General features: G+C 46.1%; 1 protein-coding gene across 2 annotated transcripts in view; it reads left to right on the forward strand.

Moving 5' to 3' along the window:
- Positions 1–21,206, forward strand: part of LOC147020805 (small conductance calcium-activated potassium channel protein 2-like) — a 224,173-nt gene that overhangs the window by 58,622 nt on the left and 144,345 nt on the right. For both annotated transcript variants that reach the window (XM_085896434.1, XM_085896433.1), the window contains exon 2: positions 5,272–5,367. In XM_085896434.1, the coding sequence (XP_085752560.1) occupies positions 5,272–5,367 (96 nt within the window). The remainder of the gene's footprint in view (positions 1–5,271; positions 5,368–21,206) is intronic.

A 21,206-nucleotide genomic window follows, 5' to 3' on the forward strand; every position in this document is an offset into this window, starting at 1 on the left:
TTATGCAGGGCAGTGATGTTAGCAGATTTCCAAGCAGATGGCTGTTGCAATATTGTTGTTATTGGGGTTTTGTCCACCGTTCATGACATTTGTAAGCTTTTGTACACTTTAGTCTTATCCTGTTGCAAGAACATTGTCCTGCTGCACTGACGTCAAGTTGGTGTACATCCACAAGTTGTGATGTCCACACACTCAGCAGAAAGGCTCTCTTTGGTCATCAGTAGAGGCAATATTTTGTTTTGATCAAAGTAGCAACCACATGTTGTTGGACAAGGAAGCTCTGGATTTGACGCCAAAGACTTCTGCCACACTAACGCTTGGGAGTGTGCTCGGCGGATGTACAGAAGTAGGACATCACGGGTTGGTGGCAGATTTTCTTGCCTGCACTTGCCCTTTCAGAACTGGGTGCATCTTAGATTGTGAATTGACTTTGTGTCTCCTGCTGGTTCATATCGTTTAAATACAAAGTCCTCACATCTGGTCAGCGCATGTGCATCTTGTATGTGTCCTACCCCTGACTGGGAAAGAAGGTGAGGATGCTTCTTCCAAGATGACCCATTTGAGGTTCCAGTAAACTGGCTTGTGGTGTCACATCCCGTAATGGCATGAAAACCCAACAGTCTATCCTTGATATCATCTGGGCATTTTACATCATGCACTGCAATGTAGCGGCGTGTTTTTTTTATGTGCCAGCTTTCATCCAGAGCTCTTTGCTAAGTCGAGGGCAGAAGGCAACCAGTAGCAATAGAACATCTCGATCACTGCTTGTGACTGATTCTCTCATAGCCTTCTGACTTTGCCTCAAAGACATGCATAACCATGTGAGTGTCTGCCTCCTCATAGGATCAAGTGAGGTGGTCCATGCTTCTTCAGGTTGAGGACACAGCATTATCATCACTCCCACCACTGACTTCCGTTTCTTTGTTGCCAAGAGGTGCTTGAGTTCGTTCTTGAGGAACACAGCAAGGGATTCTTTGTTTTCATTTCGGTCAATGAAGACTTTCCACTTCACAGGCATTTTGAGGTTCCTGCTGTTGATTTCCCATCTTATCCCTCTACCTTTCCCATTTTGGGGCTTTCTGGTTGCATCCTCGATTGAGTTTTGTATGTCACGGTCAAACACTACATCTACTCTGGTACATGGCTCTTTGAAATTGGAGTTGATCATCACAATAAAAGCATCACAATATTCTCCAAAGTTCTGGGCACCCTTGGGTTTTCCCATCGCCTGAACTGCTGCCATACCATCGATCACTGTGCATGTTATCTGGGATAGTGGCAGACCTGTCTGTGAAATGTCTTCTTCCAAAAAAAGGAGTAGTTGAGCTTTGTTTCCTGCTATCAGGTTTCTCTCACTTGTAGCCAGTGCTGGAGGAACACTGCACAGTTCTTTCCTCGGGAGCTTGCCAGCATCAATCTCTCGATCGGCTTCCGTTGATACAATAAGGTGGCAGAACAAATCTCGATCAGCCTTGATGACTGCAGTCTTTTGCTTTGGTTTATCTGTTGCCACCTCTACAGCAAACATGGATGCAAATGTTTCAGATCGGAATGGGTGCATGAAGGCTGGCATTCCTTTCCACTAACTGCTCTGTGACAAATGCCTCCCTAATTCTTTGCCATAATTGTCGTGCATTCAACAGGTCTTGTCAATCGATTCTTGAGGAATGTCACCAGTGGTGAGGTGAAGTAGTTCTGACGATTTCTTGTTGAATACCTGGAATTCCTGGAACTGAGTAGCCAGCTTTGCTGCACATCATCTTCATCTCTTTGTGTTCTGTCCTTTTCTGAGTTCTTTGTGTCTTCCCTCCTCCTCATTGTAATCTATCATTCCAAGCATTTCTCTGGTGCCATCAGCCAACCAGGCTCACCCTATGCAGGTCAGTCCCCAGCGATTGCGTGCTGAATCAGATCGAGTTATTCCAATCAGCCCTCCTGATATTTTGCCACTTTTATTGACATGCTCAAGTCCGAGGTCATCAGGTAATTGGTTGAATCTCTGGTTTGATTCTTTGACAACGAATCCACCTGACTGGAATCCTTCATACACTTCAGGTGCTGTGTCCTCCAACTGCTTCATATCTGCCAAGATGGCACACCCCCATCTCAGTTCATTAACATGATCATTTGCTGCAAACAAAGGTAACATTTCAGAGAAGGACTGCAAATAAATATAAGGCCCATTTGCCATCTCTGATGGCTCTTGTAAACCGAAGAAGAATGGAAACAACATGCATGTATTGCCTCTAGAAGATGTGTGTGGCATTGCCCTCTTGTGCTCTCTCAAACTCTGCCAACAAGGTTTCAACATGCTGAATTTCTTGCAACAGGTTGTGCATTGTGGTCTCTCGAGCCTTGAAATCTGCATCATAGAATTCCTTGGAGAGCTCATCATCTGCTTGCATGACTGAAGCATCAAGTTCCATCTCGGATTATGTGGTTCCATTGCTTGCCTTTGAGATTGTTCTCAGCAGTGTTCTCTCCGTACACTCCACTCTGCACAAGGATGTCCTTTAAGCCAGAATCTACCATGTGCTGCCCAATCACCTTTGCAAAATTAATCTGGATGTGAAACCCTTTGAGCATTACCACCAGATTTTTGCATTCATTTGACTTGTACCATTACAGCATTTTGGTCTTACAAATGCAGCTGTTCATCAAAAGTTAGGACTGTAAATCTCTGTCTCGGGGAAGCTCTCATTCTTTTGTAATTTTGAATCACTGTCCAGAGAGTGTCAAAATCATGCGCAGGCTCATTTACGATTGGCATAGGATTAATAGTTGTCCTTATGGGATTGACGTTTGTCATTAGCTGGTTTAAGCCTGTCCAACCAGGCTCATGCTGATTATCAGGATGTTGAAGTCTGGCAGTGACCTCGGCAATGTTCGTAGCATTGGCCTCTGACACAACACTTGAGTCTGCAGGTTTATACCAGTCCACCACCACAGTTTCTTGGAATCTGGGATCAGGCTTGTTGGTTCCAATATTTGAGGGAAGAATGTCTTTGAAGTCATCAGGAACATCAACATATCGAGAACATGCTGATTCCATGCTCAGCTTTGGTATCTCCCCCTTAGAACATTTCCATGGAAGGCAATTGTTTGATATGCGTGGAAGGTTCCCTTTCCATCAATTGTTTCTTCAATAATGTCTATGTTGTCATTGGCATACCTGATGTCGCCTGCAAAATGAGCATTTGTGAAGTTCATTGGGGGTGATTGTGTTTCCCTCTTCAACATATCCTGCCAGTACTGAATTTGCTTGCTTATGCTGTGTCAACATACCTGACTGAATGGTAGCTTACAGTGACCTGCTGAATATAAAAGCTCCACAAGGTCTTTGGACCTAGTTGCCTGGTGAAATGTCAGTACGTGACCAGGGTGTTTAGGAGTGTGCTTGTGGCTGTCTGAGGACAATAACACAATGTCCTGTGCAATACTCAGTAATCTTGTGCAGTGATCAGCAGCCTTACTTTCCTCATCCAACTCACCCAAAGAGCAGAGAAGTCGAAGAAATAGATACAAACTCTCAGGGACTACACTTTCTGGACTTTGACTGCTAATGTTCCCGATGCAGGTGTGACTTGGTGTGGATTTCATGTCTGCTTTGATTTTGATGGAAACACAGTATAGGCAGCTTCATAGTTCAAGATTTTCGTGTACAGGATATTGGAAATTATCTTCCATTGGGAGGGTGGCTTCATCCTCACTACTTGGCAATTCATCAGCCGTCTTCTTGAAACTTTGGACAGCGATACCCGCTGATACTGCAGTGAAGACTAGCATTGATACCTGTGGATTGAGGGACTGCACAAAGTCAGCTTGTCCACCATGAGATTGCTTCATTTTGTTACAGTCCTGCTCCAAATTATTTCCCATGGTGGCAACATTGTTTTTCTGGTCGAGGAAGCTCTCCGCTTTCAGAATAACTCTGTTGCTGGCTTATAACAGAAATGCTATGCCAAGGTCACATTTTTGACAATGGCCTCCAAACTATCTGCAGACCTTGATAGAATCAGGAGTTGGTCCAGCACTTGGAATATGTCCTTCCACCCAACAAATCCCACATACTCACCCTGGCTCTCCGAAAGGACCGTCTGGCAAACCCTTCCATCTACTTCCTCAACAAATCACTTGAAAAGGTTAAGTCACTTCAATTTTGGGTCTCACCATCAGCCACGATCTTTCTTGGCCAGACCATATTCCAAGATGGACTTCAAAGCCAGCCGCTGACTGGGTATTCTTCATTATGCAAGGTCTTTCATTGGCCAATCTGTATGTTTGACAACCTTTAAGGCCTTCATTATTCGCTTGATGCAGTACTACTCTTCACTTTGGGCTGGCACCCCTGCCTCACACCTTGCCCTTCTTAATGCCATGGAAAGGAAGGCCATCAAAAAAGTAAGGGATGCACAGTGATGAAGCTGAGTGTCTTGGTCTGTTACTCTTGCATCACAGGCAGATTGGTGGCCTCTCTGTATTCTACCGCTTCCTTTTTGGCCTTGCGCCCTCTGCCCTCTCTTGGCTTTGTCCTTCCCAGTTTACTGCAGGGTACACACGTTCTTCTTGTTAAACTCCAAAAATCCAGGCTCATTGCTCACCTTCACTCATTTGTTCCTCTTTTCTCTCACCTGTGGGAGCCAACTTCCCCAGTCTGTTCAGTCCCATTCTTCCCTCCAGGGCTTCAAGACTGCTGTTAACCACGACCTCAGGTCCCTTCGACCCCAAAATTACTCCATTCCTAAACACTCCCCCTTTTTTTTTTTTAGATTATTGTGATTTTTTCCCCCTCTCCCTCACATCTTTTCATTTGTTAGTTGTTGGTTGATCTTGTTCTCCTTTTTCATTTCATCCCCACTTTCCCCTTTCTCTTCTTGCTATGTTTAATTCAGCTTGTTCACTTCCATGTGTCCTCCCCCTCCCTCTGATCTCACTCTCGCTCTACTGATGGTGTTTCCCCCTTCCATTCTGCTTGAGCTCTTCCATGAGTCTCCATAACGTATACAAAAAAATAAAAAATGAAGCACGAGTCGTGTGGAAAGTCAAATACAGCACTCACAAAAATTATTGAACACGCACTTACGCTGCCTTTTATATACAAAGTCAAGGTCAAATTTGAACTACCCTGTTATTACTATTATTATTTTTACTCTCTATTTATTAATGTTGTCATTGTAAATAGAGTACATGTATTATTCGTATTTTATATACCACTTCTACTACTACACGACTATTACTAATGTTTGTCTTTTGTTTGTGTTTGTATGGCAGGCTTCGTACGTCTCTCTGGCTCTTAAGTGTCTCATCAGTTTGTCGACCCTCATCCTCTTGGGGCTCATCGGGGTCTACCATGCTCGTGAGATACAGGTACAGGCATCTATAGAGCTGAGTAGTAACAATCATGGCTAAAATGCTCATTTATGTTGGAGGCGTTAAATATTTTGAACGATGGAAAAGTAAGACTTTTCAACCATAAAATAATAACTGAGCTTGAACTTTCTTAGCAACAAAAGTAATGCTCAAAGAAAATACGTGTGATCTCACAAGACAGCTTACACAACCTCACTTGTTCCTCTTTGCTCCATTGTTACCATTCGACCTCTATTGTTCAGTTCTTCCAGCCTTCGAACCCAGTGTACATAGCTGTAGGTACGTGTATGTACTTTGTATGTGCAGTAGATGCTCGTTAAGGCCCTGTCACACCTTGACGATTTAGCCAGCGTATGCCTGACGTATGAAAATTTGGGTAAAACGCTGGCACATGTCGAATACGTTGTGGGTAAGTTTGCATACGTCGTAGTGTGCTGGCATTCGTCGTAGTACGCCGAGCTGTTAGACAAATTTTCCATGCTTGAAATTTTTTGACGTATGCCAACGTATGACTCACACATTCTGCATTATACCGGCCATAAGTTGTAGGCACGTTACGCAATCGTTGACACACGTCGACGCACGTTACTTGTAAGTTACTCATAAGTCGAAACACGTCGAGGTAATGTTTAGCGTACCCGAAACTTATTTCTAACCTATGAGTAACGTGTTGTAGGCACGTTACGCGATCATTGACACACGTCCACACACGTTACTTGTAAGTTACTCATAAGTCAAAACACGTCAAGGTAATGGTTAACGTGAGTGTTCCAGACTCCCTCTTTTTTTTTTTGTTTTGTTTGTTTTTTTTTTCTTCGGTATGACGGTGATGTTGACACTTCGATTTCTAGTGCGGTTATAATATAATATAATTAATAGGCTGCCGCTCAACAATTTAAATCATAACCGCACTAGAAATCGAAGTGTCAACATCACCGACATACCGAAGAAAAAAAAAAAGAAAAAAGAAAAAAAAACAGGGAGTCTGGAACACTGACGCTAAGGCCAAAGTCACATTTGCTCTACGGCGAGGATACGGCGGCCGTACACCCTCTGAATTGACAGAAATGTGCGGCGGCCGCAGAGTTTCTGCGGTGGCCTCAGGGTGGCCCTACGCCGTATGGCTATATTTTACAGGCCGTAGGGTCGCCGTGGAATTATAGCGCGGAGTTATAACTTTTTTCATTTCTATATTCACCGTAGCAATTCGACAAGCCGAACAAAACAAAAGAACTGGTAAAAAAAAGAAAAGAAAAAAGAAAGAACCCACTCATTACCGTCCGTCTGGCCGCACGTTCGCCTTAGGGTCCCCCTGCGGTCGCCTTGCGGGCACCTTGCGTCTGCCTTGAAAATTATATGGCTGCCGCAGGAACGCCCTAAGGTCACCGTGCGACATCAAATCAAAGACCGTACGGCAACCCCACGTTTTTGGTCTCCACAAATTATAAATACGCCATGCAGCTCCCCGACAAATAAAAACATATGTGACTGCTACATTGTGTGACCGTGGAAATACTGCGGCCGCCCTATAATTGCTAGTGGCCGTAGATTTTGTAGACCCTACGGCCGCCGTGCTAAATGTGACTTAGGCCTAACCATTACCTTGACGTGTTTCGAATTATGAGTAACGTACAAGTAGCGTGTGTCGACGTGTGTCAACGATCGCGTAACGTGCCTACCACTTATGGCCAGTGTATGCGGAACGTGTGTCATACGCCGAGTACGTCGATAAATTTTCAACATGCTGAAAATTTCTCGACATACTCTGTGTATGACGACGTATGCCAGTGTACTACGATGTATGCCAGCGTGCTCTTAACGTATACAAAACTTCCCCCTAACGTATTCGACGTGTGCCAGCTTGGTTCGGCAAATTTTTCATACGTCGGCATACGCTGGCTAAAACGTCAAGGTGTGGCAGCGGCTTCACACTTCGATGTCTAGTGTGGTTATGATTTGAATCGTCGAGCCACAGCCTATGAATAGCCTACGCCACGTGATCGTCGGCGATACGCTGCCGCGCTATGCATAAGTTACACTATCGTTGGGCATAGGTTGTGAACGCCGACAACACGCTCAGCATTCGTTGGTATAAGTTATCTATATGTGATTGAAACGTTCTGTGTACGTTACTAATACGTTATGCATACGTCCAACTCGTTATGAATACGTCCAAAACCGGGAAAAAACATCAATAGTTCAGCGTACGCCAGCGTTTTGCATACATTTTGATACCTTGCCATACGCTGGCTAAAACGTCAAGGTGTGACAGGGCCTTTAACACTAATATAATTAATCTTTGATATTATTATTGATCAAACAATAGTAAAAATAATTATTTTATTTTATTTTTTTCTTATGCTTGTTTTTCAGTTTTTAAAAAGAAATTATAGATTGTGAATAATTTATCGTCCCCTCGTAATTTACTTTTAATATTGTTCTTGATGAACTAAACTGAACGGTAACAGAAACGACACAGGCATGTTTTAATCATTCAGGCATTTACCTTCATGCTCCTGTCGTTTTCGACTGTTATCTGTGCCTAATTCAATTCACATGTTTAATCCTAATGCGAATATAATGTAATGCACCCTTTTTGAATCGAATTGGCAGTGGATGAAAAATTTCCATGCTTCATGTGGCAATAGAAAAAAAAAAATTTAAATGATGGGCAGAATGCCTCCTCCTGCACCAAAGTTCCTCGTGTATCTGTATCGTTGTGTAATGTGAACAGGAAGAAAAGGGGAGGGGAGAAAGTTGGGGTTTCGGGAGGTGGTGTTGGTGACTTGCAGTTGGGAGGGGGATGGGGTTGAGGACTTGACATCTCATTTTAAATTATGTGGAATTTCAGCGAGCCCCCTGCTCATGAATAATATTCTTGTAACTTTTATCTTGCAATTAAATGAATGAGGAGTCTTTTTGTTTGTTTTTTTTGTACCATATGCTGTACAACCTTTTTAAGAATCCACTTGCAATCTGTATAATATTAAAACTCAAACAGTACTTGGAAGAGCTCATACCTCCGCCATGCTGAACAGTTTACGTTTCATAATCGCACTGATAGGCCGGACCTGCATCTTGACCTGAACCAAAATCTAATCAGCTGGTTCTTGTCACCTATGCAACTCATCCACCAAGTTTTGTCACAATCCCTCTCCAACTTTTTGAAATATTTTGCTGTGTTTTGTTTTTGGCCTTATCTCTCTTTGGTGAAAAGTCATCACTTAAAAAATATAAAACATTTTCTTTCCAGTTCTGGATCTAGATCTTCACCAAAATTAAATAAATTGTGATGTTGATGTCGGTTATATATGAATAATCCTTGTCATACATACACCCAACCTGCCCACCAAATTTAGGCCGAATCCGTCCATAACTTTTTGAGATATCCTGCTCACAGAAGACAGACAAACAGGGGTGAAAACATAACCTCCGTCCACCTTCGGTGATGGAGGTCACTCACTTAACCCACTGGATGAAGACCTCGATCTAGCCCGGAAAACGATTTTCGTGGCTCCAATCTTAAAACGATTGAAACATGATTGTTTTTTTAGATTTTGATCTCAAGAATCTGAATCTGCCTGATTAGTTGTTCAAAAACCTGCAGTGAAAACAGTATTCCTTATTAACGAAGCAGTTCCCGTCACGAGTGTGAAAGGGCTAGATTCAACAAAACTGGCGCTATTGGCTGATTGCAACAGATCCTGATTGAGGTAAACTTGTCATTTCATTGAGGAAAACTCGTCATTTCAGGGTCTTCGTTCCTTGGTTACGTGTTACCTTACCATTGGCACAGCAACCCTAATTAGGGGTCCTGCACTCAACAGCCACCCATCTATTTATTATGTGGCCAAGCGAACCATGGATGGCTATTGGCTAATCACCGAGCCAATCAGTGGGGCAAAACTTCCCGTCTTACTAAACTTCCACACGATGTCAGACCAATGGAGGAAAGGACAAAAGTGAGCAGGTCAGAAACGTTTAACAGTGTAACAAGTACATTTATTCAACAAGCACGACGAGATTGATTCAATCAGCAATGGCAGGTATTGAAGATGGCAATCATGAGCATGTATTTATGATGAATGGACAGAAATCGCAATGGAAAGGCACAATATAACGGTAATTATTCGTAATGCTTACAGAGCCCACTTACACAGTCTTAACCTAGTCCATACACAGGACATGGTGCACCATCAATCATTCTGCAGAAATGTAGATAGAAAGAAAGAAGGTAGAGTGCAGAATGGAGCATGGGTACGGTTTCTGCTTCACCTTACACAGATGCGTGTAAGCTCGTGCCTCGTGCAGCGTGCAAGCTTCCCTTGGTGGTTCTCCCAGTCCGAACAGGCAGACGTGAGTGCAGGCTTAGCCTTGGCCTTGGACGAAGGACTTGTGGTCAGGAGAGCTTGATGGATGAGAACGAGATGAACCAAAAGTCCCGGCACATGAGACGAGTCGAGTTTGCTCCTGGCAAATAACATGATTCAATATGTCCTGGCAAATGAAATGAGTGGAGAGCACTCCTGGCAGGTGACGTGTGGTGGATTGGAGCACTACGAGATAAAACCTTCCGGCAGAAGGGGCAAGTGGAGTATCGAATGTCAAGAGCTCCTGACAGGTGAGAAGAGTGGAGAATTGAAGTGTCCGGCAGACCGAAGCGCTTATGAGATCGAGACGTGATGAATCGGATGCTTGGTTCACAAGAACGCTTGCCGATCGATGTACGTGGAAAGTCCTCGAGAGCAGAGCCGAGATCTCCGTGGAAAAGGCGCCCAGAATCTCTTGAGCATGAAGAGTTCCAGCCTTTTACCACCAATTTCATCCACTCTCCATGGAGGTCGAACCAATCTGCCTTTTTCAACCAACTTCATTCACTCGTTTTCACATCCTCTCTGTACAGAGGTCAAACTGATCTGCTGCTTTTTACAACTACTGAGAGGGGGTGTGGTTGTTCTTGTTGTTGTCCATTTAACGCACGATGACGTCAGCTGCAGCTTTTGGTCAGCTGCAACTGTTGCAGCATTCTTGATGATCCTTTAGATCTAATGGTAGCCTTTATTGTGTCTTAAATGGGAGTTTTTCAGGCAATGAAAATAAAAGTCTATTTAATTCCACAGTGTGCTAGCATCGATTATAATTAATGTCTTGTAAGAGTTTTCAGGTAATTCAGGTCCATTGTTTTGAACAAATAGGTAATTCATGATGTATGGACTCTCGTGAAAGGGGGATGGTTTCAGATGTGGAATGGAAAAGGATGGAGGGAGGTTTGAAGGGATGATGTAAAGTGAGGGGTTTGAGGCAAAAGGATGATGGGAGGGGTTTGAGATGGAGGAGTGAAAGGGTGGATTCGGGTGAAGCGAGGTTTCCATCCATACAGGGTTTTAAAGGCAAAGAGTGAGGGACCGGCAATGGCTGGGAAGCTGGAGTTAAAGAAGTGTCAAAAGATGGATTGATAGATGGAGGGATTAAAGAGAAATTGAACATGCTAACTCAAGATGCATCTCTCTCCCAAAATATCCCTCTATGCAAAAGCCCAAGGATCTGTCTCACATAAATTAAAGGAATATCTGTCTGGGAAAAAAATCTTCCCAGAAATCTTCCTGAATATATGGGGGTCTTTTTCATCACCGCAACAGTATCTAATGTTCACGATCCATTAAAGGTGTTCACATCTTAATACATCAATTGAATAAAATATTTATTTCCATGCAAAGATTGTGGAATGTTAATTAAATACGCTCATGAATTGAAAGCCAGAAATCCGAATACCCTAATTTTAATGTTCCGAAGCTGGCAGTTAAAGTGGTATTTTACATTGAATCTGCATCCCACAAAGTAGTTGAACTTTATCCATCTTGAAAGTAAATAAAACATGTTTCACACAGTTGGAAATGATCAATTCGTTCAATGATTATTATTGACTCAGACAAATATGAAGGGAACAACAAACGGACTCCAAAACCACTGTCTTTCCTGAATTGCAATATCCATAATGAATATTCCAGAACCAAGTTATATCATTTGAAGTAGATCTACAAACTATAAATCATCGGAATCCGGCAGATCACTGTCTGCATCCTCCAAAATAGAGTCTTCAAGAACCGTTGGTGAGGTATTTTCCCAATTGGCGCAGCAACATAAATCGGTGCAAGAAATACCATTTGACTTGCAAGAACAAACATTGCAATGACACTTTGGTTTCTCGCAGCCACGATGTATGCGATTGAGAATTTCTGGGGGAGCATGTAGATCCTTCATCCAGCGAATTGTGGGTTCATCATCTTGTAATTTCCAACCGTGTTTGGATGGATCAGGTGGCTTGACAAAATTGGGCAGGTGATTTGCGATACAATGCCATCTGATAATTGGCACATTGGGTTTGGAGATGCAGACAATCCGATGTTTGAGGTTGAGATCGTTCACTTTACGATTTTGCACTGAACAAGCAGTAGCGGACTTCATTTACACTGTCAATGCTCTCAACACAAAGATCGCAAATGAAGGACTCCATCGATTTCGAGAAATAGTCGGTCATGATGAAATTCACACCAATGAGTGCAAATGCATCCTGGAACGTCTCTTTCTTCAAAAGAAGAATGAATGGCTTCTTCTTACCGATGCCGTGGAATCCGATCGAACTATCACACCCAGCAAAAACGTGAATTCCGATCAAAGCATCACAAACTTTCTGACCCAGTTCTTCGGGCAAGCCGATCCACATTCAGGAGTTGTTCTTTTCCTCTTGGTCCCTTGTTGACCTACAAATGACATTGCAGCTAAGATTTCAGATTCAAAGCTATAATAGCAACGTCTGTGTCTGGCGTTTGAATCACGATGCCAGAATAAGTGAGGGGAGCATGTTGGCAGTGAAGGAGCATGCGTGTGTCCACTTCCACTTGGTCACTTTACACAATGAGTACTTTTTCTACAAGAAGGACATTGCCCTCCTCACGTAATGATGAACAGCGCTCGCCATGAGTCGTATCAAATTAAATGCTACTGAACTTGAATGGAGGTAGTCTTGACCATGCTGAATAGAGAAATTTGATCAAAGTTTCCTTATTGTTCCCATTGTGAAGGAAGTTGACACACTGGCCAGGTATTTTCAGATCCGGGCGATATATGCGATGAAGCTCGATGGATCCTTGTGATTTAATTTTTTTTCCTTCTGGTATGTTCAGGGAACTTGATGCTGGTCACAGGACATCAGGTCAGGTCAGGCCAGATTAGATCTGTGACTTGCTACAGGTATTATGAAAACTTGCACTAACCTGTTCCATGGTCGGGTTGTCGGCGACTAAACCGTCTCCCCCACCAGGTTTTTTGGTGAGGAGGGTGTTTGGATATGGACACCCAGCAGGATTAAAAACAAAACCTGTCAAAGGGCGGAGGAGCTCCTTGTGAGCCAACGGCTATCCATATATAGTGCCCAACTGTGTCTGCGGATGTCCTCGTGCAGTTGGGTTACTTCTTATTAGGAGGTTGGTGGCAGGATTTGCACTCCGGCCACCGTAAAACCCTTCATTCCGCAAAACACAAAAACGCAAAGAAATCTGAAAACCCACTCCGTGGGAGTACCTCCTGTGCAGCTTCCCTTCGCAGGGCAGCTCACCGGATGACGGGATTGGGGCAACGCCTTCAGGACCCCCAATCTTTGATGATAGGAGGGAAACCAGGATTAAAAACAAAACCTGTCAAAGGGCGGAGGAGCTCCTTGTGAGCCCACGGCCATCCATATCTAGTGCCCAACTGTGTCTGCGGACGTCCTCCTGCAGTTGGGTTACTTCTTATTAGGAGGTTGGTGGCAGGATTTGCACTCCAGCCACCGTAAAACGCTTCATTCCGCAAAACGCAAAAACGCAAAAAAATCTGAAAACCCACTCCGTGGGAGTACCTCCTGTGCAGCTTCCCTTCGCAGGGCAGCTCACCGGATGATGGGATTGGGGCAAAGCCTCCGGGACCCCCAATCTTTGATAGGAGGGAAACCACGGGGTAACATCCCTGGGTCAGATTGCGGGAGAGTGTGTCGGAGTGGTGCTGAGGTGTCGTCCACCAGACGGCGGTCTCCTTGGGTTAACCTGAGGCGGTCCCTTCGGGTGGGTGCCTGGAATGTCCTATCCCTAAGAGAGGATGATCACCTGTCTCTGTTATCATCTGAGCTCAAGCGTTTGGACATCGGGATTGCAGCTCTCTCTGAGGTTCGGAGACCGGATTGCGGCGAGATAATGGTGGGTGGTTACACCTACTATTGGTCTGGTCGCTCTGATGGTTACCATACCCAAGGAGTTGCTGTAGCTGTGTCCACTAAGCTGACCCCAATGATAATTGAGGTAACACCGGTCAACGAGCGTATTATGAGATTAAGGATTCGTCACTCCTTAGGTGTCATTTCCCTGGTCTCTATTTATGCTCCGACTGAGGCGAGCGATCTTACCGTGAAGGATGCATTCTATGCCACACTCGAGTCTGTGGTTGATCAGTGCCCCAGACGAGATACACTTCTAGTCTTGGGGGATTTCAATGCATCGACTGGAACTGATAGGGATGGTTATGAGGTGTGTGTTGGTCCCCATGGGTCAGGAACTATGAACCAGAATAGCACTAAGTTCCTTGACTTTGCAAGAAGTCATGGACTTAGGGTGGCTGGTTCATGGTTTCAGCGCCCGCAAGCTCATCGCTGGACTTGGTATTCCAACGCTGGCGGTGTGGCAAAGGAGATTGACCATGTCCTCATTGACGGTCGTTGGAGGATGATCCAGAACTGCAGGGTTCTACCGGAGTGCTCAGTTCCTCAATACTGACCACAGGCTTGTTGTAGCAACTCTAAAGCTGCACCTTAAATCCTGGAGAATGGTACCATCCCAGCCTAGGCTGGATGTTGCCAAGCTCAGGGATGAGAGAGTAGCTGAGGAGTTTGCGAACAGGCTGAGTGGACACTTGGGGGGTCTGGGTGCTTTGGGGGTCCTGAAGAGTTGTGGAGCACTCTTCAAGACCACCGTCCTTGATGTTGCCGGTGGATGCCTTGGAGTTCACCGCAGGGCAAAGAAGAATTTTGTCTCTCAAGGGACACTGGATACCATTGACCAGAGTCGCAGGGCCAGGCTGAATGGCAGAGCTGAGCTGTTTAGGGAGCTGAGGCGTAGAACTGTACGTGCACTGAGGGTGGACAAGGAGGGCTATGTGCGAGGAATCTGTGAGGGGGTAGAGCATCACCTGTGGACAGGTGATTCTCGTCCCGCTTACAGGGGAATTCGCGCATTACGTTCATCCAAGCCCATCCCTCGGAGCACTGCAGTTCGAGCAGAGAGTGGTAGGCTCTTGACAGAGGAGTCTGAAGTGAAGGCCCGCTGGGCCGGTTACTTTGAGCGGTTGTACCAGGCTGATCCCCAGCTGTCGAGTTGGACGTCAAGGGTGTTACAATCCCTGTTGCTGACCCTCGAATCAACTGTGGTCCACCATCGCTTGTGGAAACACGGGCTGCGGTGAACCAGTTGAAACGGGGCAAAGCTCCAGGGATCTGTGGCATCCATGCTGAACTTCTCAAGGCTGGTGGAAATGCTGCACTCGTGTCGTTGCATGCAGTTTTGTGCTCTGCCTGGAACACAGGCATCATCCCAACTGACTGGAAGAGGGGCCTTGTTGTCCCTCTCTGGAAAGGGAAGGGTGATCGCCAAGACTGCAACAACCGAGGGGTGACGCTGCTCTCAGTGCCGGGCAAGGTCTTTGCTCGGATAATTCTTGATAGGGTTCGCCACCATCTGCTTGAGCACCAGCGTCCAGAGCAGTCAGGCTTTACACCAAAGAGGTCAACGATTGACCGTATCCTTGCTCTTCGTGTCCTCACTGAACGCAGACGAGAGTTTCGCAGGGCTGCTTGCAGCCTATGTTGATCTCTGTAAGCGTCTGATTCAGTGAATCGGGATGTCCCTCTGGAGGATTCTTGGTCTTCGTGGGGTGCCACCGAAACTGATCGATCTGATGTCTGAACTCTACTCTGGTACTGAGAGTGCTGTGAAGTGTGGTGGTACCGCCTCTGACTTATTTCCAGTTGTTACTGGAGTTCGTCAGGGATGTGTACTTGCCCCCACACTTTTCAGCACTTGTATGGACTGGATTTTTGGGAGGATGTCGGAGAGACCAAGTTGCGGTGCATCGTTTGGCAATGTCAAGATCTCGGACCTTGATTTGCAGATGATGCAGTCATCTTTTGCGGAGACTTTAGACATCCTCTTGGGGCCCTCGAGGTGCTGAATGAGGAGTCGGAGCCGATGGGATTACGGATTTCTTGGGTCAAAACAAAGATCCAGGCTTTCGGTGACATCTTGGATGCTGCTGTCCTGTCTGTGTCTGTTTGTGGTGAGGATGTTGAGGTCGTGGATAGATTCACTTACCTTGGCAGTGATATTCATGTCTCCGCAGGTTGTGAGCCGGAGGTCAATAGACGTCTGGGTCGGGCCTGGGGAGTCATGGATTCACTGGATCATGGCGGGTGGCGCTGCCGGTACCTGTGCGGGAGGACGAAAGTCCGAGTCTTCAGGTCCTTGGTACTTCCAGTCTTGCTCTATGGGTGCGAGACTTGGACTTTGACCAAGGATCTGAGACGGAGACTTAATTCCTTTGGTACCAGGTCTCTTCGGAGAATCCTTGGCTATCGCTGGTCGGATTTTGTGTCCAACGAGCGGTTGCTGAGAGAGACTCGGATGAGATTTGTTACCTGCATAGTCCGTGAGCGTCAGCTGCGGCTGTATGGACATGTGGCTCGTTTTCCTGACGCTGATCCTGCTCACCAGATTCTCTCAGCGAGGGAGTCTCATGAGTGGAGGAGGCCAGTGGGCCGACCACGTGCCTCATGGTTGCAGCAGGTTGACCATCATCTCAAGGAGATGGGGATGGGCCTGGCATCTGCCTGGGGGATGGCCAGACGGAGGCCCCTGGAGTACCGGCGGAAAGTGGACGCAGCAACGCGCTGTTCTGGCACATGCTCCCATACCTGACCTGAACATTCTCGTGTCAGATTGCGGGAGAATGTGTCGGAGTGGTGCTGCGGTGTCGTCCACCAGACAGTGGTCTCCTTGGGTTAACCTGAGGCGGTCCCTTCGGTGGGTGCCTGGAATGTCCAATCCCAGATAGAGGATGATCACCTGTCTCTGTTATCATCTGAGCTCAAGCATTTGGACATCGGTATTGCAGCACTCTCCAAGGTTCGGAGAGCGGATTGCGGTGAGATCATGGCGGGTGGTTACACCGATTATTGTCTGGTCGCTCTGATGGTTATCATGCCCAAGGAGTTGCTGTAGAAGTCCAAGAAGCTATCTCCAATGATAATTGAGGTAACATCGGTCAACAAGCGTATTATGAGACTAAGGATTCATCACTCCTTAGGTGTCATTTCCCTGGTCTCTGTTTATGCTCCGACTGAGGCGAGTGATCTCACCGTAAAGGATGCATTCTACGCCACGCTCGAGTCTGTGGTAGATCAGTGCTGCAGACGAGATACACTTCTCGTCTTGGGGGATTTCAATGGATCAACTGGAACTGATAGGGATGGTTATGAGACATGTGGTCGTCTCCATGGGCCTGGAACTGTGAACGTGAATAGCACTAAGTTCCATGACTTTGCAAGAGGTCATGGACTTAGGGTGGCCAGTTCATGGTTTCAGCACCCACAAGCTCATCGCTGGACTTTGTATTCCAACGCTGGTGGTGTGGCAAAGGAGATTGACCATATCCTCGTTGATGGTCGCTGGAGGGTAATCCAGAATTGCAGGGTCCACCGGAGTGCTCAGTTCCTCAATACTGACCACCGGCTTGTTGTAGCAACTCTTAAGTTGCACCTTAAATCCAGGAGAATGGTACCATCCCAGCCTAGGCTGGATGTTGGCAAGCTCAAGGATGAGAGGGTAGCTGAGGAGTTTGCGAACAAGCAGAGTGGAGACTTAGGGGGTCTGGGTGCTTTGGGAGGTCCCGAAGAGTTGTGGAGTGCCTTCAAGACCACCGTCCTTGATGTTGCCGGTGGATGTCTTGGAACTCACCATAGGGCAAAGAAGAATTTTATCCCGCAAGGGACACTGGATACCATTGACCAGAGTCACAGGGCCAGGCTGAATGGCAGAGCTGAGCTGTTCAGGGAGCTGAGGCGTAAAACTGTACGTGTGCTAAGGGTGGACAAGGAGGCCTATGTGCGAGGAATCTGTGAGGGGGCAGAGCATCACCTGTGGTCAAGTGATTCTTGTCCTGCTTACAGGGGAATTCGTGCGTTGCGTTCATCCAAGCCCATCCCTCGGTGTACTGCAGTTAGAGCAGAGGGTAGTAGGCTCTTGACAGAGGAGTCCGAAGTGAAGATCCGCTGGGCCGGTTACTTTGAGGGGTTGTACCAGGCTGATCCACCAGCTGATGAGTTGGACGTCAGGGGTGTTACAATAACTGTTGCTGACTCTCCAATCAACTGTGGTCCACCTTCGCTTATGGAAACACAGGCTGCGGTGAACTGGTTGAAATGGTGTAAAGCTCCAGGGATCTGTGGTATCCATGGTGAACTTTTCAAGGTTGGTGCAAATGCTGCACTCGTGTCGTTGCATGCAGTTTTGTGCTCTGCCTGGAACACACGCATCATCCCAACTGATTGGAAGAGGGGCCTTGTTGTCCCTCTCTGGAAAAGGAAAGGTGATCGCCAAGACTGCAACAACTACCGAGGGGTGACGCTGCTCTCAGTGCCGGGCAAGGTCTTTGCTCGGATAATTCTTGATAGGTTTGCCACCATCTGCTTGAGCACCAGCATCCAGAGCAGTCAGGCTTTACACCAAAGAGGTCAACGATTGATCATATCCTTGCTCTTTGGGTTCTCATCGAACGCAGACGAGAGTTTCGGCAGGAGCTGCTTGCAGCCTATGTTGATCTCTGTAAAGCATTTGATTCAGTGAATCGGAATGCCCTCTGGAGGATTCTTGGTCTTCGTGGGGTGCCACCAAAACTGATCAATTTGATGTCTGAACTCTACTCTGGTGCTGAGAGTGCTGTGAGATGTGGTGGTACCATCTCTGACTTATTTCCAGTTGTTACTGGAGTTTGTCAGGGGTGTGTACTGGCCTCCACACTTTTCAGCACTTGTATGGACTGGATTCTCGGGAGGATGTCGGAGAGATCAAGCTGCCGTGCATCGTTTGGGAATGTCAAGATCTCTGACCTTCATTTCGCAGATGATGCAGTCATCTTTGCGGAGACTTTAGATATCCTTTTGGGGGCCCTCGAGGTGCTGAATGAGTAGTCGAAGCCGCTGGGATTACGGGTTTCCTGTGTCAAAACTAAGATCCAGGCTTTCAATGATATCTTGGATGCTGCTCTCCTGTCTGTGCCTGTTTGTGGTGAGGATGTTGAGGTCGTGGAGAGATTCACTTACCTTGGCAGTGATATTCATGTCTCTGCTGGTTGTGAGTCAGAGGTCAATCGACGTCTGGGTCGGGCCTGGGATGTCATGGATTCACTGGATAATGGGGTGTGGTGCTGCCGGTACCTGTGCGGGAGGATGAAAGTCCAAGTCTTCAGGTCCTTGGTACTTCCAGTCTTGCTCTATGGATATGAGACTTGGACTCTGCATACTTGGATTTGTTACCTGCATAGTCCGTGAGCATCAGCTGCGGCTGTATGGACATGTGGCTCGTTTTCCTGGCGCTGATCCTGCTCACCAGATTCTCTCAGTGAGGGAGTCTCGTGAGTAGAGGAGGCCAATGGGCCAACCACGTGCCTCGTGGTTGCAGCAGGTTGATCGGCATCTCAAGGCGATGGGGATGGGCCAGGCATCTGCCTGGGGGATGGCCAGATGGAGGCCCTTGGAGTACTGGCGTAAAGTGGACGTAGCGACGCGCTGCTCTGGCGCATGCTCCCATACCTGACCTGACCTGACAGGATTTTGATCAAAAACGATATCGACTCATGGATGCTTCCCTGCTTTACCTCTGTTCATTATCTTTAACAGGATCAGTTGTGTGAATCCCCTGAATGTGGTGGAGAGGAACGCAAGTGATATCGAATGGACGATGTTCCTGCCATAAATAATCAGAGCGGACAACTCTGGTAAAGAGGTAGCAACATCGCTGATGTGATAATCCTCAATGCGATGGAGTAGCTGGAATATATTGTTCTTGATGATTGATCCACCATCTCCACTCGCAAGTGGGGATGGTACGTATACAAGACAGTACGACAATATTTTCCTTTGATGACCATTTCGACTTTGACTCGTCGCCAAGAAGCAAGCAAAAAATCTGTGATCAGTGAGAATTCTGTCTGCACAGGTACCTTTCTGTTTCGAAGCTTTCTTCGACATTGTCGTGAAAGTTGCCAGCTTTACTAGTTTGATCGAGTCATGAAATCCAACATCGATAGACAACAACATAGCATTGATGAAATCCACGAATGCGTTCTCTCCTATTCTTCCTGCATTCATTAAGTTATCTTCACATTCTTGAGATGCCAGAACACCTGACCTGATGTTGATAAAACTCGATATCTCTCTTTGGAAGGGATTGACCACAGCCTCATCACAATCTATCACATCTTTCATGGTGTATTTGTGTGTTTCTCGAATGTTTCTGCCAAGGTCTTAACGCTGACTGGCCTCACCATGTCGACCAACCATAATTTTGCATTGTCAAGTTATCATCGTTCTACCACTTTGGGTGATAAGCCATCGATAAACGGCTGTTCGATTCAGAGAGAACTTTGTGACGCTGCCGGTGCATTTGGTGTCTCTGTTGCAGGTCTGTTCAACGGCTTGATCACAGACTGTGGCAGAGAAGCTGTATGTATTTTGTTGCTACACACTCCATTGTCCATTCAGAATCTGCTCCATCACAGAAGGATGTGATTCGGGCAATTCAGACATCTCTCGCCAATACACAGGCAGAAATTGTGCATAATGCACGTTATCGTATGTAAAAAACACAAACAAACAAACATGCAATCATGGTGCGTAATGAAGCAAGATGCAAGTACCAATCCAAAGTTCTCATCCCACGTAAGAAGAGTAACACCAGCCCAATCATCTCCAGGTACAATCAACACCAAAAGTTGATCTCCAATCAACTCCAAAATGCAAGTGTTTTGATCCTCTTGATCTGTGTCTCGATGAAAGTATCGTATACAGCGAAAATCTCAGGCAATTCCACAACTCTGCAGAGAGCATTGCAAGCGTCAGAGGGAAATATGTCTCTGGAATGAAGTATGAATCTACAGATTTTTGGTTGAAAACTCTTCTGGCAATGATTTCAGATAGGATTTAACACGCAGTCATTTGAGGGTCTCAAATACTACTTTGTGGGCATTGACGGCTCCATTGTAATGTTTGCCTTCCAAAGCTCCGTTGATGGATCCGAGAGCGACAACTCGCGATGCCACTAAAATGTTGCAGAAACCAGCATCTCAAAATCTTTTCTCAATCATGGACGTGAAATGCATACAGGTGTGGAATTCTCCCAGACGCACAATGAGCTTGTTCTTCAACGCTTCTTTTGCCCAGCAAATTTCCTGCACCTTAGCATACATGGCAAGATAGTATACGATCACAGCTTGTTCCTGTCCCAGCTGCTCGGCCAAATCAACACTGCATTGCAAAATCATATACACAGTATTCATGTCAGTTGGTGACACTTCCACAACAGGTAAATAACCGACTGTTGGCTTCACCAAGTTATCATTGCGGTGGAAGCGTGTTTAAACATGTCCAAATTTACAATTGATTGCCCTGAAAGAAAATCCCATGATGACAAACAGTCGGTCTCGGGTTCTATCGGGTTTGAGATGTCGATCAGGTCTTGTCGTTTCCAAGTTGACATTAA

Source organism: Eptatretus burgeri, chromosome 9 (assembly GCF_056783735.1).
Source record: "Eptatretus burgeri isolate ZD-2024b chromosome 9, Ebu_testis_v1, whole genome shotgun sequence".
Taxonomy (NCBI): domain Eukaryota; kingdom Metazoa; phylum Chordata; class Myxini; order Myxiniformes; family Myxinidae; genus Eptatretus; species Eptatretus burgeri.